This window comes from Achroia grisella, unplaced genomic scaffold (assembly GCF_030625045.1).
Source record: "Achroia grisella isolate CSIRO2021 unplaced genomic scaffold, CSIRO_AGI_Agris_v1 utg487, whole genome shotgun sequence".
NCBI classification, from domain to species: domain Eukaryota; kingdom Metazoa; phylum Arthropoda; class Insecta; order Lepidoptera; family Pyralidae; genus Achroia; species Achroia grisella.
In genome coordinates this window covers 5102776-5118616 of record NW_026712891.1, presented here as the reverse complement: position 1 = coordinate 5118616, position 15841 = coordinate 5102776, and the positions used below count along the sequence as shown (strand labels likewise).

The following is a 15841-nucleotide window of genomic DNA, read 5'->3' as shown; positions in this document are numbered from 1 at the left end:
AGTTATTTTACCATTATAGTAGTAGTATTAGTATATTTTATGCACTAGTGGATAGGCAAACAACCATTATACTGAAAAAAAAAACCTAGTTTTTTTACTATATTTATGGCTAGAGCCATTAATCAAAAAGCATTATTTTATGGTTGATAATGGAATAGTGCACTTACCTGCACTAAGACTTGACTTCACACGAATTCTATCCTCCTTGACTGGTATACCGTTAGCGCAGGCGGATGTACCTACCATTATCATCCCTAATAAAAAAAGATACACCAGGAATTTATCACGGTAGATTGCCAGCAATAGGGTCATTAATCCACATAACTAACAATTCCCGTTCCATTACATTGTTTATTAATAATAGTTAAATTTTATTACAAAGAATCTCTCTTTACTAAAGTTTTTAACTAAAGTTTTACTACTAAAACTAAACTTTCGTTGATTATTTCACATTTTCAATAATTAGGTACTGAAATTATTGCTAAAACTGCTTTATAATGATATCTTGTACTCAGTAATTAATTGTGGCATAAAACCACGGAATAATCCTATAGTGTTCACTTATTTGTTATTTATGTCTTCTTGTATGTAAGTTGTTATCGACGTAATATCGGCTCGTTAGCCATAGCTCCACGTCTTTACTCCGCGGCGCTTGCGCAGGGAATCCCTTCCCTCTTGCGCACGGCGGTCCGTGTACGCTCGGCTCGAGACGATAGATAATAAACTGCTAGTGTTTCCACATACACTACATCTCTCTCCTTTTAAGTTTATTTTCTTTTCAAGCATGAATCAATCCACTCTATTAGGTATTTGTTCCTTGGAGGCATGTGTGCTACGTTACACCGATGGTGGACTCATTTTGACACTATACTGCCACACATAAGCCGAATGCCTCTAGTGCGATTGGCCTTTCCAGCGTAACCAGCACCGTGATTTTTCCTCCTCTTTCGAATATAAATTACATTTATATATTAACTCCAATTTACTCTGTGTTTCACATACTTCACCTTTCTTCTTTTATATTTGTTTTCATATAATCGTTATTCCACTTTGTTATTGTGTAATATTATGTAAGATTAGTATAAAGCACTTCTGAAAAAATGTTGTATGTTTATGACCAGAATATCTCTATCATAGTAGTCACTACTTTATATTTTGTAGGTTTAAGGTAAATACTTATATTTTTTTTCATTCTATCTGTCTCATGCAATGTGTTATTTACATGTAGTATTTTTCTTTATCATGTACATTTGAAAACTGATTATCTAAAACACAATCTGGAATTTCTTCAAAACTCCCCACTATTTATTATTATCATTCCATAAAATATTGATGGGTCCTGTGGTGGTATATCAGAATATTATTATTATATCAAGAGTTGCATCAACAATTGCAAACGACTTTCCACTATATTCTGTCTACACATCTGATATCAGTCCATATAGTATTAATTGGGTATAACTATAACCATTCTTCATCGTACCAAAATTATCTCTCTTATCACCTGCATTAATTCAGTGCTAAAATATTAGGAAAGGTTGTCAGACCAGTCTTTGAGCGATCGACATATACCACATATACCACATATATCACCACAGCGACTCTACGTACTCCAGCAATCGTCAATTATATTAGTTATAGAAATTATATTTTCGACCAAAATTAATGTGTGTCCTATGACTTTTGATTTATTATATTTTACTGAATCCGCTCCATTTCACTCCGATAATTAATATGCATTAAAACTGGCAATTTTTTATTACTTATATTCAACCGCAATTTAATGCAACATTCTATCAATTTACCTTTAATGACTAGGACACCATTCATCAATACACAATACAATGCTTGATGACCCCGCCAAAGACAATTTAACACAAACTGGACGTTAATACGCAATTGAATGCTTAACGACCCAGCCAACGCAATTTAATGCAACCTGTCCGCCAATACGCAATTTAATGCTTGACGGCCCAGTCCAACGCAATTTAATGCAATCTGTCCATCAGTTCGCAATTTAATGCCTGATGGCCCAGCCAACGCAATTTAATGCAATCTGTCCATCAGTTCGCAATTTAATGCCTGATGGCCCAGCCAACGCAATTTAATGCAATCTGTCCATCAGTTCGCAATTTAATGCCTGATGGCCCAGCCAACGCAATTTAATGCAACCTGTCCGTCAATACGCAATTTAATGCTTGACGGCCCAGTCTACCTTACCTCTGTAGCTCCTTTTTTAGAATATCAATGCCATTGTCACCGTCATTATAACTCCATTGAACTTCTTAATTCATCCTCTTTAAGTATTGGTTATTAGTATTATGCTCATTGTTTTTCTTCCTTTGCTAATTTCTTTAAGGTCATCCGAGCCAATAGTCAATTTATAAGCAAATCATGGACTCCTGCAAAACAACAAATTTTATAATTATAAGACAATTAAACGCCACTCTTATCCATTTAATTTTCACAATATATACATTTATGACTACTAATATTAAACATATTTCAGATTTATTTACTCCACAAGAATGTCCAGTAAATAATTCTAATCTAAAGTATAGGAATACTAATAGTATCCTCAGAACCACTTTTTTCCAATAATGTATCGTTAGTAATTGTTACTGTCATGCATCATGGTTTACATTATTATCTAGTAATAATAATAATAATAATTGTGCAGCCATAATATAACGCACCTCATTCACAATAATATACCTCGTATATAACGACTTCCTTGATTTAACTAATTCTTTGTAATCCCTTGATTTTCCATAAGAATCGATGTAAAATATACCTTTACATTGCGACATTATTATTATTATTTTTTTTTTAATTTGGAAAAACACCTCTTTCTAAGGAATTTTCTTAACCCAAAACCTTTATATAATGTTCCCACCAATGGTATGACTCTAACTCTACTTATCTCTTATCTCATAAAATGTGATTCATGTCAGGACATGTTTCGACGTACTTATGTTCGTAGAACAATAATTGTTGTTCGATGGAAAGTAATGTAAAGTTTTGTAAACACTGCTGCTCGTCACTATTATTAAAGATTCAAGTTGAAATAGCTTACGACAGTTCTTTTTACCTTTTTATAACGAAGTTTAGACCAACGTACCTTCAACATAATAAATCTCAGTTCAACGAATTACTTGATATACTATATATATATATATTTTTTTTTTCGATTTGTTTTATCGAGGTTGCACTGTAGTACGTATGTAAAAGTTAAAACACGCTAATTTGTCTAAGCTACCCTGCAATGCGGCCAAAGTATTTAGAGAGCGACCAACACCAGTACTATGACGATAAACAAATACATGTATATATTTTACAACTACTTTTTTTTTTTTATACTACTATGGTGGCAAACAAGCCTACGGCCCATTTGATGGTAAATGGTTACCGTAGCCTATGGACGCCTGAAGCATCAGGGGTGTCACGTGCGCGTTGCCGACACTTAAGAAACCTTAATATACCCTTTTTGAAAAACCCCATGCTGTAGTCTCGTGAGAAAACCTCGGCAGGAAGTTCATTCCACGATTTAAGTGTACGCGGGAGGAAGCAGGTATCATTTCCTATTAGCTATCTCAAAACTCAAAACCACATTAATACACTTATTTCGCGTATCGCGACACTACACAACTCCAGCCGCAACTGGATTAACTGTCAATTAAAAATGACTCCCCATCGCTCCAACATCCCCGTCACATTCATATAAAACAGCTGTCAGCGCTGTCTGCATGTGATCACAAAACAAATTCTAACTCCATTCCACAGCTACTAAATGCGGTACATTAATGCAATTATGGCTATTATTCCTATTATTTATTCAAGCTTCTTTAAATAAAGAATATTCATATTCTATTCCATGTTCCCGAAACTTCAAAGAATGTAAAAAACATTTTTTTTTTCCACTCTAATAACCCCTTCACTCATCCGCATAATGCATTAGGCGAGTAGGTACAATAATTCAGAACTTAATAGTAGTTCTATTTCATGTAACCATTATTGTGCAATTTCTAATTTACTGGTATTTTTAAATTAGAGAGAATCTTAAATATGATTCCATAAAGACATACTCACCACCACTGTACTATACTATAGCTTATTATTAAAAGTTAATCACTGTCATTGCTGTAAAAATAATAGAATAATTCTATATACATAATTAGGTATCATTTTTCTCGTTCCAGTGTTACTGACTATAGAAACCACACACCGCATACAGAAACAGCACTCCTGTACCTTACATCCGACCATAACTAGCGACACACTTCCTCGCAATATAATAGTCGGCATCTCAACCTCTTGACTACGTTGTTTTTTGTTTTTCTTCAACAAATTCATTAGACACTAAATTCACCAAACCAAAAGATTGCCTTCTAGGTCGCAAGTGTAGATGCGCGCTTCATTTTAACACAAAGCACAAATTGGTAAAAATATGCCAGACAAGTAGATAGGCACCTTGCACTATACGACATGTATAGTAGACCCCAACATAATATATCAAACTAATAATTAATCTACATTTAAAACCTTCCTATGCAAAACAATTGCAATTCCCACCGGCATCCATTGGAATGCTCACTAATAATTATTATTTATAAATTATATAATCCAAAAGCCAAATCCAATCCAAATAAAAACATTTTACCCACACTACTTCGCGGCTCTGCTCGAATACCAGAATAAAATAGTCTGCAGGTATTCCGAACAACTCATCCGCATCGAAATGTATGGGACACTGTTACCCAGATACTTCAACACTTGCAATCAATTAAGGCAAATATAAATATTGTTCACCAAGTACTGCTCAAACCGTGTGTGTCACCCCACCTTAGATTTTACTATTGTTGTTTTGTATATAATACCCAACATCAGTACTATAATGCAGGTACAATTGTCAGCTCACCATCATTTGTAATAATATCGTATCACCCGACAACATCGTAATATTTTTTTTTTTATTTACATCGTAATATAATATATTGTACAAAATGTAATATTAGGTTATCATGTGATCATTACAGTTAGAAAGAGGAACTTTAGACCACTTCCATTTGCAGCAATACTCTAAAAGAAAATAGTGACATTTGAACACTAGTCACCACCTCTGTATAAATACAATAAGGCGGCCCTATTGCCAAAAGTAATTAAAGTGCATCGACACCTAGAAAAGATAAAGCAAAACAAACGTGTCGCCCGCACAGTGCTCTATTATACTTCATACCCACAGGTCTATTGCATCACGTAATATGATGTCCCACTAAACATCTCACCGTCACCGTCCCCTTATGAAACGAACATGCAGCGGCAACAACAATCATTACCGATTTTTTTATTTCAACACGGAAATACGGAAGGGGGAATGGGATTGTTAAAATAATCCCACTGCTAACAATATATGACGCCAGAGGGACCTCCACGCGGCTCCCCCCAGAAACCATCGCGACAAATTAACACGAACCCACCACGACGGGCCAACCGATCCTATCCCCCCCGCTCATTCTACCATACTCCATCAGTGCCACGCCAGCGCAGGCAGTACACCATTATCATACATTAAAAATAATAAATCACGGATATACGTAAACATATTACTATAATGATTATTAATACGACTATTCCTACCAGCTAGAGACACTATAGGTATAGCAAGTACAATTTATAATTAGGTACCTACTTACTTGGCGCAAATCGATCGTAAACCGATGTTACCCAGCTATTGTTTTTTCTGTATAGGTCTATATAATTCGCTCCCCGTGCGGCCCCACCATAATCCTTCTAAATTTGTAATTACTCCGTACCCGTAGGTATATGTATATCTTATTAAATGATTTTGTACTTATCTTTATTTATATCCATTTTGCCTCGTCGCCACATATAGTGTTCACTTATTTGTTATTTATGTCTTCTTGTATGTAAGTTGTTATCGACGTAATATCGGCTCGTTAGCCATAGCTCCACGTCTTTACTCCGCGGCGCTTGCGCAGGGAATCCCTTCCCTCTTGCGCACGGCGGTCCGTGTACGCTCGGCTCGAGACGATAGATAATAAACTGCTAGTGTTTCCACATACACTACAAATCCAAATAACCATTCTATATTTACAAGTAAATTAAAAAAAAATACCTACCATGGTTTGTATTTATTTTTGTAAATACCATTCGAATTTTCTGTAGTGAAATATTGTTTTCAGTGTGTAAATAAATGACGTAATAAAAAGGATTTTTTATAAATTTTAAAAAATAGATAGTAGATCTTAATACTAATAAGAGGGAAGCAATAAAAAGATGTATTGTATATTTTATTTTACAGACTTTTATTCATAAATCGACTGTTGCAGTATATGAATTCGAGTTTTAAGTTAAGAAATATACATAATATATAATATCTAAATTTATTTTATGTACAGATAAATAGAAAAGTAGTCGAATATAATAATCGGCTATCGATAGACTCGAGCGGCGAGGGTGCAGGCGACCGGCGGAAAGCGGTGCGGACGAGGGCGCACCTCGCCATAAAATGTCTAGAAAAATAGATAAATCGCTCAAAAACGTCAGAATCAGTCGAAAAGATAGAAGAGTGGAGAACGGGCGATGTCTGAGGCGGCCGCGAGGCTTCTTGAACACAATCAGAGCCCGACTCATGCATACTCTGTGTCTGTAGAGAGGGAGCGTTCAGCGGGTGAGCGCCGCCCGCCGCTCTCCGCTGTCGCGGGCTCACCCGCCTGCGCTTGTGCGTACGCCAGGCTCTTCTGGTAGCTAAACAACTGCCTTTCCAGGGAATAGTTCTCCGCTTGTAAGGCAGCGATCTCGCGTCTGTAACCAGATATACACAATATAAATAAGAACACCAAACGTCTAATAAACCTAATTCTGAATTAGAAAAGTAGATGCATATCACTGTAATAATATGCCTATGTATGAGTTTTTTATTAATAAAGATTTGATATGAAATACATTAATGGAGGAAATGCAACAATTGTAATAGATATATGTATTTACCTCATTTGATGTCCTTGTAATCGACAAAGATCGTCATAGACATGATAAGTAGCTTGAAAGAGCAAGTAAGTGTCGCCCCATTCGAGGCGTACACGAAGCTCACCGCCTGGATGCAGAAACGGGCATCCCGGCCGAGACATATCTTCTACACGAAGAGCGGTTTCCATCATGAGACCTTCGTCAGCGCTTTCCTGCGCATAATAGTGTTCGAAAGGGGCGCCAGGCAACTCTTCAGCGTCCGGTTCTCCTGGCGCAGGAGCTGAGCGTACCAGCCACGCCGACCAGCTTACGTACCGCAGATGGTTCCGTGGCACATGATGTACATCACGGTACAGCATGTGCATGCGTACCGTCTCCGAGTGCATATCACAACGTACTGACCATGCTTGCTTATCACGGTCGTAACACGTTGCGGCACGCCCGGCAGCTGGTATGGCTAGCTCGGTTAACGCTCTCGCCCAAACTAACTCCACAGTTAAGCGTACACCTTTATGTAAAAGACGCGAAGGTGGTCGTGGATTCCAGGGTGGCGTACGTCCTTCTGAGTCGCATACGCATTCGAGCGGACCGGAGTGTAGCCGTCGCTCGCCTTCGCCGAGAGCAAGCGCGTACCGAACTCTACAGCGTTGCCCTTCACCTGATAATCTCATTAACCGTAATGAAAGAGGCTCCTTGTTTCCGCCAGTGGCTGATACAGACCAATCGAAGCCGGCGAACGCTATTGGTGGCGTATCAAGTCGCGGTGCTCGTAACTCGAATGAATACAGCGTCCGCACTCGCGACATGCTAAGTTCGAGTTGGAACTCCCCGCGAGCGTCTGCAAACTTGGCATTGAGCTCAGCGAGGGAAACACAGCGGCCGCGGCCTTGAGCAGCACACCCGGCACTGAATCGGACCTGTTTTCCGGAAAAGCCTTCATTGGCAGTAAAGTGATCTCGACTGAGCAATGTGAAGGTAAAGTCGACGTATACTCGCATGCCATCGCATGCGCCTCGCCATACTAAGTAGACACCTGCAAAAGATATATGAATACTGGAATTAATTGCTTGCTGCGCTATAATGTCATTTGACAGATAAGCACAGTATATGTAAAGACGTGTATGGGTGTGATGAAAAAAGATAAGAACGACTATAAAAGCATATTATTTTAATAAAGTATTTTGAAAATTGTATAGTATTTTCATTCATTATTTTAAATAACAAATTAAACTAACAACTTAAATGCATTGTGTACTCTACGTATTTTGCACATCCCTGCTAGTCCCAAACCAAGCTAAAGTTATGAGTACTAGACAACAGATACACCTACTTAAACATTTTTTGTAAATGCAATGAAAACATCACAGATAAAGATAGATACTGACCGAGTGAAGCATCGGTCCGACTGAAAGCGACCGCCCACCGCTGGTGAGCGCAGCAGAAGTCCTTGGAGGTGACATCGCGATCTGGTTCCCGCGTCGCTGACCGGGTCACCACGAACGTGAACACATGGGTGTCGGCGCGGTCCTTAAGCCGCGTCGCACGGTACAACAGCGCCATGCGCCCGCTCGCCGCACGCCGGCCCCGCCTGCGCCCGCGCCTATAACAAACTATCCTGTTATACGATCTTATTATATTATAAATGCGAAAAAAAATATCTTATTATTATTATTATAAATGCGAAAGTTGGTGAGTTTCTTTTCGGATTATTCTAATGCTGTTGGCCGCAGCTGGCCTTTACCGGATGATAGGGGGCGAGTGCAGATTGCACTCTAAACCCGCGGAAGGACTTATGGAGCGGCTGAAGGCTAACTTCCAACACGACTTTAGTCTGAGGGCATCGCTAGGGGTTCGAACCTTGGCTCTGGCCGTCGTAATTTCGGGGATCAATCGGAGGGGAGTTTGTTGTAAGTAGGGATGGACATTTGTTACTCTTTCACATAAAAACATCGAACGAATTTTAATGAAACTTTGCAGTAATATAGGTTATACATCAGAAGGCTATAGGCTATATTTTAAAAATATTATGTAAATTGGCCGAAATTTAAAAGTATGAATGTCAGGTATGAATCCAACTTTATGCTCACTCAATACAGAATTCATGACTTTAAACATGATGCAAACATGGTGCATTGTTATAGAGACGTATTTGAACATAGGTACTGGGTAGTGCACAACAAACAGACTGGAATGGAAACATATTAACATGCCCAACCTTCTATTATTCATACTAAAATAATGGAAGTACACACTCTACGAACCAGTTACGAGTAGCTCCCTAGACAATTCATTTTTGTGCTACAGCCCTTGTAATATGATGACGATTCTGATTTATTAATATCTATTTTATTTATATGCCTACTTTCGATTGGAGATATTTAGAGCCTATGAGGAGTTTAGACTACATATTTTATGTAGCTATAATAGCAATTTTCTGTACCTTTAGTTTTTTGTTGTTATAGTTACATAAAAAGTGTTTTAAAACTTTTACGCGTCCATACAGTAACCATTTACCATCAGATGGGCCATATGCTTTATTGCCACTATCACCGTATACAAAGGAGATGATAGACTATAATCGTCTATAAATGTGCTTAGCACCTTATTTCTGACAAATATATAGTACCTAGATTATGATATTCAAGCTACACCTAGAAATTTCCATTTCTGAAGACTAAGATATCAAATATCTATACTCTGTAATTTCAGTGCCATATTGCCAAATGGCAACTGAAATTGAGGAGACATAAGTACATAAGTACCCAAGCATATGACTCTGTATAGCATACCCCCGTAATCCTTTTGGTGTACAAGGTATTCCATTAAGCATATGCTCACGCTCCGTAAGGTTCACCATAAGGAACGACTGAATATAAAGAGCCATTTCTTTTTAGATAAAATAAATACATACTTGATGAACATCGTACACGCCATGTTGCCGTTTCATTTCAATAAAATAAAATATAATACGCGCCGTATATCAACACTGTCAAACGGTAGAGTAGAAGAGATTTACTTCACGGAAATAATCTTCGAAGTCGTAAAGCTCCGACTCAGAGGTTTTTATTTCAAGATTTATTGATCTTACGGTGGTTTTCACCTTTTCATTGTGCTTAAAGATATATTTTCTTCTATTTAATTTTAATTTATGGCCATTTAAATATTTTAATGCTTGTCGATTCATGCGAATGCTTGGTTGATTGATGTAATAAAAACTATAAAATTAGATAATATTGACATTACAGGATTTTTAATACCATATTTTATTTCTACAATTATATGGTTGTATAGCACGAAGTCGAAGTTCGATTCGGGAAATACAAGGAATAAAATACCGCAGGTAAGTAATAGCATTTTGTACTTTATGCAAAATGGGGTAAAACAAAAAAGGCTGTGGGTGAGAGGTGCTGGACGCCCATAAACCGATCCTACTTTCTGGCTCTAATTCATATCTTTTTTCCTCTACCAAAATACCCCTTTCCATCAGCTGATAACACCCCTATTATACTCCTAGTTTGCAGCTGCTCGTAGGCTACGGTAATAACATATCATCGGTTGAGCCACTAGCTGATTCGCCTACTTTACCATAAAAATGTCTCACCTAACAAATATTGAATAGATTGGGTAGGTAATTGTTAGTGAGAAAAACTATTGATTCCATTCTGCAGACTGTAAAGCTGTCAAGGTCCATTTAATTTACCTAGAACCTATCGTAATTAATCTTTACCTACACCTAGCATAGTTAGTTGCTAAGATGGACTATTTACTCTGATTTCATTATCAACTATTCATCCTGCCAACATATATAACATCTTGTTATATATGTTGACTCTGACGACCTTTGTTGTTTAGTGGTTTAGCGAATAATTATTGAACTTATAAATAATAATTGAACTGGCGATACTCGCGAGTCTAATTTCTCGCACAATGCAAATATTTATGAGTATGATTATTCATAGTCTTGACTTTTGGTTTCTTGACTTTTCTATGTATATTAAAAAAATAGTTAAGTATCTCTATCAATTGCCTATCACCCATAACACAAGCTATGCTTTGCCTGGGACTGGATAGCATTGTGTGAATTGACCAGGATTATTATTACATATTACCAGGATTATTATACATATCATTAGCACAAACAGGATCTCCATTTTATTATCATCAATCAAACAAAACCCAGATGTGTCCAAAAGCTCTTGAGATAATGTGACACCAGTTATCTAGATCTGGGCGCTTGGTCTGCGGCACGTGCGCGGGTTTTAATCCATAACGTCAACAAATATAGTCCTCGGGATATAAAAAAAGGTTCTGTTAAGCTGCTTATGGTTATATATATTTTTTTTTTTTTATAACACAGGGGACAAACGAGCATGCGGCTCACCTGATGGTAAGTGATTACCGCCGCACATGAGCACCCGCAACACAAGGGGAATTGCAAGTACGTTGTCGGCCTTTTAAAAAGGAATAAGCTCTTTTCTTGAAGATTTCAATATCGTATCGGTTCGGAAATACCATTGCTGGAAGGTGATTCCACAATGTGGCTGTGCGAGGCAAAAAGTTTCTAGAAAACCGTACTGTGGAAGACCGCCATTCATCCAGATGATCAGGATGGTATTTCAGTTTCTGGCGGGTGGTACGGTGGTGAAACTCAGCAGCTGGTATTAATCCGAACAATTCCTCAGAACACTCCCCGTGATATATGCGGTAGAAAATGCACAGAGATGCAATATCTCGCCGCAATGGGTCGAGTCTGTCACATAGACGTTGATTACCAATGATTCTGGCTGCTCGGTTCTGAATGCGGTCAAATGGAAGTAGCTGGTATTGTGGTGCTCCGGCCCAGAGATGAGAACAGTATTCCATATGCGGCCGGATCTGCGCCTTGTATAATTGCAAGCGATGGGCCGCCGTGAAATACCGTCTCAGTCTACTGAGCACACCAAGCTTCTTTGAGGCTATTTTAGCCTTGTCCTCCAAATGACCGCAAAACTGAACGTCACTGGATATATCAACGCCAAGGACCTCGAGATTTGGCTTCACATCAAGGAGAGTGTCTTGAAACTGAGGAGATACGATAAATGGATTCTTTTTAGCGGTAAACGCGCAAACTTGTGTCTTCTTGGGGTTGAATTGAACACAATTTTCCTGACCCCAAACCGATACTTGATGGAGTGAAGTTTCGATTTCGGATACAAGTTTGTTCCGGTACTCTATAACTTCTGCCTGCGATATATTAGCATGGCCGCTGTACAAGGCATCTCCGGTACTGTCATCCGCATAGCAATGAATGTTGTTGGTTTGTAACATGTAATAGTACGTTCCTTCTGCATATCAATGGATATGCAGAAGGAACAGAGTCGGAGATAGCACACAGCCTTGTGGAACACCAGCATTCACAGAGTGTGGGTCGGAGCAAGCACCATCGACAACGATCTTGATGCTCCGATCAGCGAGAAAGCTGGCGACCCATTTGCATAACTTCGCAGGCAACCCAAAGGATGGTAGCTTTGAAAGAAGAGCCTTGTGCCAAACCCGATCAAAGGCCTTCGCAATATCCAGACTAACAGATAGGGCCTCCCCCTTACTCTCAATAGCCTCTGCCCATCGATGCGTCCAATACGCTAGAAGATCACCAGCCGACCGACCCTGGCGAAAGCCATACTGACGATCAGAAATCAACTGGTTCACTTCTAGGTATCGTAGGAGTTGACGGTTGACAATCGACTCCATGATCTTTGAGAATAAGGAGGTGATGGCTATGGGCCTATAGTTAGCTGGATCTGAGCGTTCTCCCTTCTTAGGGATCGGATGAACCAAAGCCGTCTTCCAAAGTTTCGGGACTACACCTGTAGAGTAGCAGTACCGGAAAAGACGCGTTAGTACCGGAGCCAACTCAGGTGCACACGTCCTGAGCACAATAGCAGGAATACCGTCAGGCCCACTCGACTTGTGGATATGTAGGGAGAAAAGAGACTTACGTACCAGCTTTTGGGTAAATTTTACCTCTAGCATAGAAGTCTCACACCGCGAGATGACCGGCGGTGATTGCTCCCTATCGTCCAGTGTCGAGTTGGATGCAAAAAGAGACCCAAGGAGATCGGCCTTCTCTTTAGCATGTTGGGCCAACGAGTTATCCTCTCTGCGCAGTGGTGTAAAAAATGGCTGACAGAAATTTCCCTGAGCAGCCTTGGCAAGAGACCAAAAAGCCCGGGATCCAGATGGAAGACTGTTCAGTCTCCTACCAATTCTGCTGATGTGCTCCGACTTTGCTGTGGCTATAACTCTTTTGAAGGACCTGGAAGCGGAGTTATACTTCTTTTTATGGGCACTGGTATCTAGATCACTCGACTTCACAGCTGCAATCCAGGCACGGAAGCATTCCTGCTTATGGCGAGACGCCGATCTACAGGATCCGCCATACCAGGGCTGAGATCTACCACCGACAGGTACCAGGGAATTTGGAATAAACATCTCCATTCCCTGAAGTACTACATCGGAGACAGATTCAGCTATTGCATCGGGATCGTCCAGTGCGAAGCAAACTCGCCCCCATGGGTAAGATGCAAAAAAACTTCGCATCTCATCCCAATCTGCCGACTTAAAATGCCAAACACGACATCGACCAATAGATCGCGGCAAAAAAGGATGCGTGAGAGGCACTTTGCTCCGTATCAGGCAATGATCAGAGGATCCCAGTGGGGCTTCCACAGAGATCTGATATCCGACCGGATGAGAAGTCAGCAGAAGGTCCAACAGTGAAGGTATATGGTCAACAACATCAGAAATTCGCGTAGGCGAGGATACCAGTTGCGTCAAACCATATGCCAAAGCAAAGCCATGAACAGATCTCCCCGCATAGTCGGTGGTACGTGAACCGAGCCATTTAGCGTGATGGGCGTTGAAGTCACCTAGAATCACGACCTCAGCGGAGGGATCTGTTGGAGCAAAAAATCTGTAGTCATTTGGACGTGTTCTATGAGTCGGTCAGTTTCGGTGTTACCGCTATGGGACCTGTATAAGCATGCATAGATGCGGGGGTGGTCATCGCAATCTACACGCAACCATAAAATGGACAGGTCAGTACCTATATATATATATATATATCTATATATTATAACGCCATGATCGTTCAATTATATAAGGTTATTTATATTTCAATAATCAAGTTAATTATTTTCAATCCAGATTTAAAATATAACAATAATAATCTCCTTGCAATTCACACAGCGTTATCTAGACCCAAGTTAAGCTAGCTAAAGTTTGAGTTATGGATACTAGATAACTGAGACAAATACATAGATATATTTTTTTCGTAAAAACATACATATTCATAGAAAACACCCAGACCGACCCAAATAATCATACTCATGAATAGATACAAAAATTTGTGCCATGCGAGGAATCGAACCCGCGACCATCGGAATTAAGGCGGTGTGTTAAACCGCTAGACCACCGAGGCCGCCAAATTCGTTGTCTAAATTTGATATCAGAATATTTATTCTGATATCAACGCTTTGTGTGTTTATATTTCTCACAGTATTTCCACGAAAGTAATCATATAAGTATCAGTAAGCTGGCTTGCTGCCATATTGAATTAAAATTTATACTAGCTGAGCCAGCGACTTCGTACCTATACAACTTTTTATTTGTAACCTGATTAGAATAAAACAAACAATAAATTTTAAATCAACCTTGCCACAAAACATTAGTAAAACACATCCAAATCGGCTCGCACACAAGTGTAGACAAACGGACAAAAGTTCTAATAATCATGATAAAATAATGGTTCTATTACGTTAATAATGTTTCCCAATTATAGTATTTCTTATAAATTCACATACCGTCAGCTTACCTACTTACGTTTAAATAATTTTATTGAATGGAATTATTTTTATTGGGTACAAGAAGTGTCTATATCTTAGGTAGACCAATTAAAGTTGGAGCTTAAATGCTCAACTTCTTAACTGTTACAAACAGACACCGCACCGACGCACGTAGGTACAACAACTTTGTTTCATAACAAAAATAAAACATTTATCTTCTTTTTAATAGAATATTCGAATTTTCTTACCTTCAGGACACTTTAATCTTAATCGTCAGACTCGGAACTTCCACTTGGGATATTACAATGTAAGTATATTATGATGAATTCTATTAAAATTCTATTCAGAATTTCAAAGTGAGGTGGATGCTATAAAAGCAAGTGAAGTAGAATATCACTGTGCCGTCTCTCAAGTTATTTCAATTGCAAACTACTAATTAATACAAAATAAACAACAAGCGACCGACTTGCGACGTGATCTTTCTGGTGCAGTGGTATATAAACCTGTCATTCTATAGTTAACCATAGCACAGATAAGACAATATGAGAGGTTAAAGTATGAAAATGCCGTTCTATAGTAATAGATACTTTGAATTGACATAAAACCTTTATGGTGTGATCAAACTTTTTTCGCAGGATATATATGAAATGTTTGTTTTAAAAAATGTGTATTTTCGAGGTTTGCCTTTTATTTGTTTTTATTTATTAAGCTTAGACGTGAAGCTATTATTACATAATCAAACTAAGTTAAGTTTGATCGAAACATTATTGAGTTTTTTTTACGATTTATATCTTCTAATTTTAAGGTTAAAAATCTTAATATACTTGAACATTACAACAGTTCTTGGAAATACATAAAAGTAAAGATCACAGAACCGGAATTGTTAACCTCTGTAAGCAATCCTCTAGAGAAATAATAAGGTTCCTACAAAGAGTTCTAAACAAAGACTTGTCTTTTGCATGCAAACGTACCGGAAGTAGCCCGGACGGGAAGACCGCGTCGTCCATACTTAGAGTTTCCATCAAATA

General features: G+C 38.7%; 1 protein-coding gene across 1 annotated transcript; it reads right to left on the bottom strand.

Moving 5' to 3' along the window:
• Nucleotides 1-6387: 6387 nt before the first annotated feature.
• Nucleotides 6388-8575, bottom strand: LOC131846039 (uncharacterized). The gene is made up of 3 exons (XM_059195251.1): nucleotides 8376-8575; nucleotides 7012-8023; nucleotides 6388-6825 (listed from the first exon to the last, which is right to left on the bottom strand). Exons 1-3 carry the CDS (start codon nucleotides 8548-8550, stop codon nucleotides 6651-6653), a joined length of 1362 nt encoding a protein of 453 aa, XP_059051234.1. The 5' UTR covers nucleotides 8551-8575; the 3' UTR covers nucleotides 6388-6650.
• Between the last annotated feature and the right edge of the window lie 7266 nt (nucleotides 8576-15841).

Excerpts from the sequence above, each read along its gene's own strand:
- LOC131846039 (XM_059195251.1), bottom strand. The coding sequence starts at position 8,550 with ATGGCGCTGTTGTACCGTGCGACGCGGCTTAAGGACCGCGCCGACACC. Across the intron at positions 8,024-8,375 it reads TCGGACCGATGCTTCACTCG|GTGTCTACTTAGTATGGCGA; the intron begins GTCAGTATCTAT and ends TATCTTTTGCAG. Across the intron at positions 6,826-7,011 it reads TTACAAGGACATCAAATGAG|ACGCGAGATCGCTGCCTTAC; the intron begins GTAAATACATAT and ends ATCTGGTTACAG.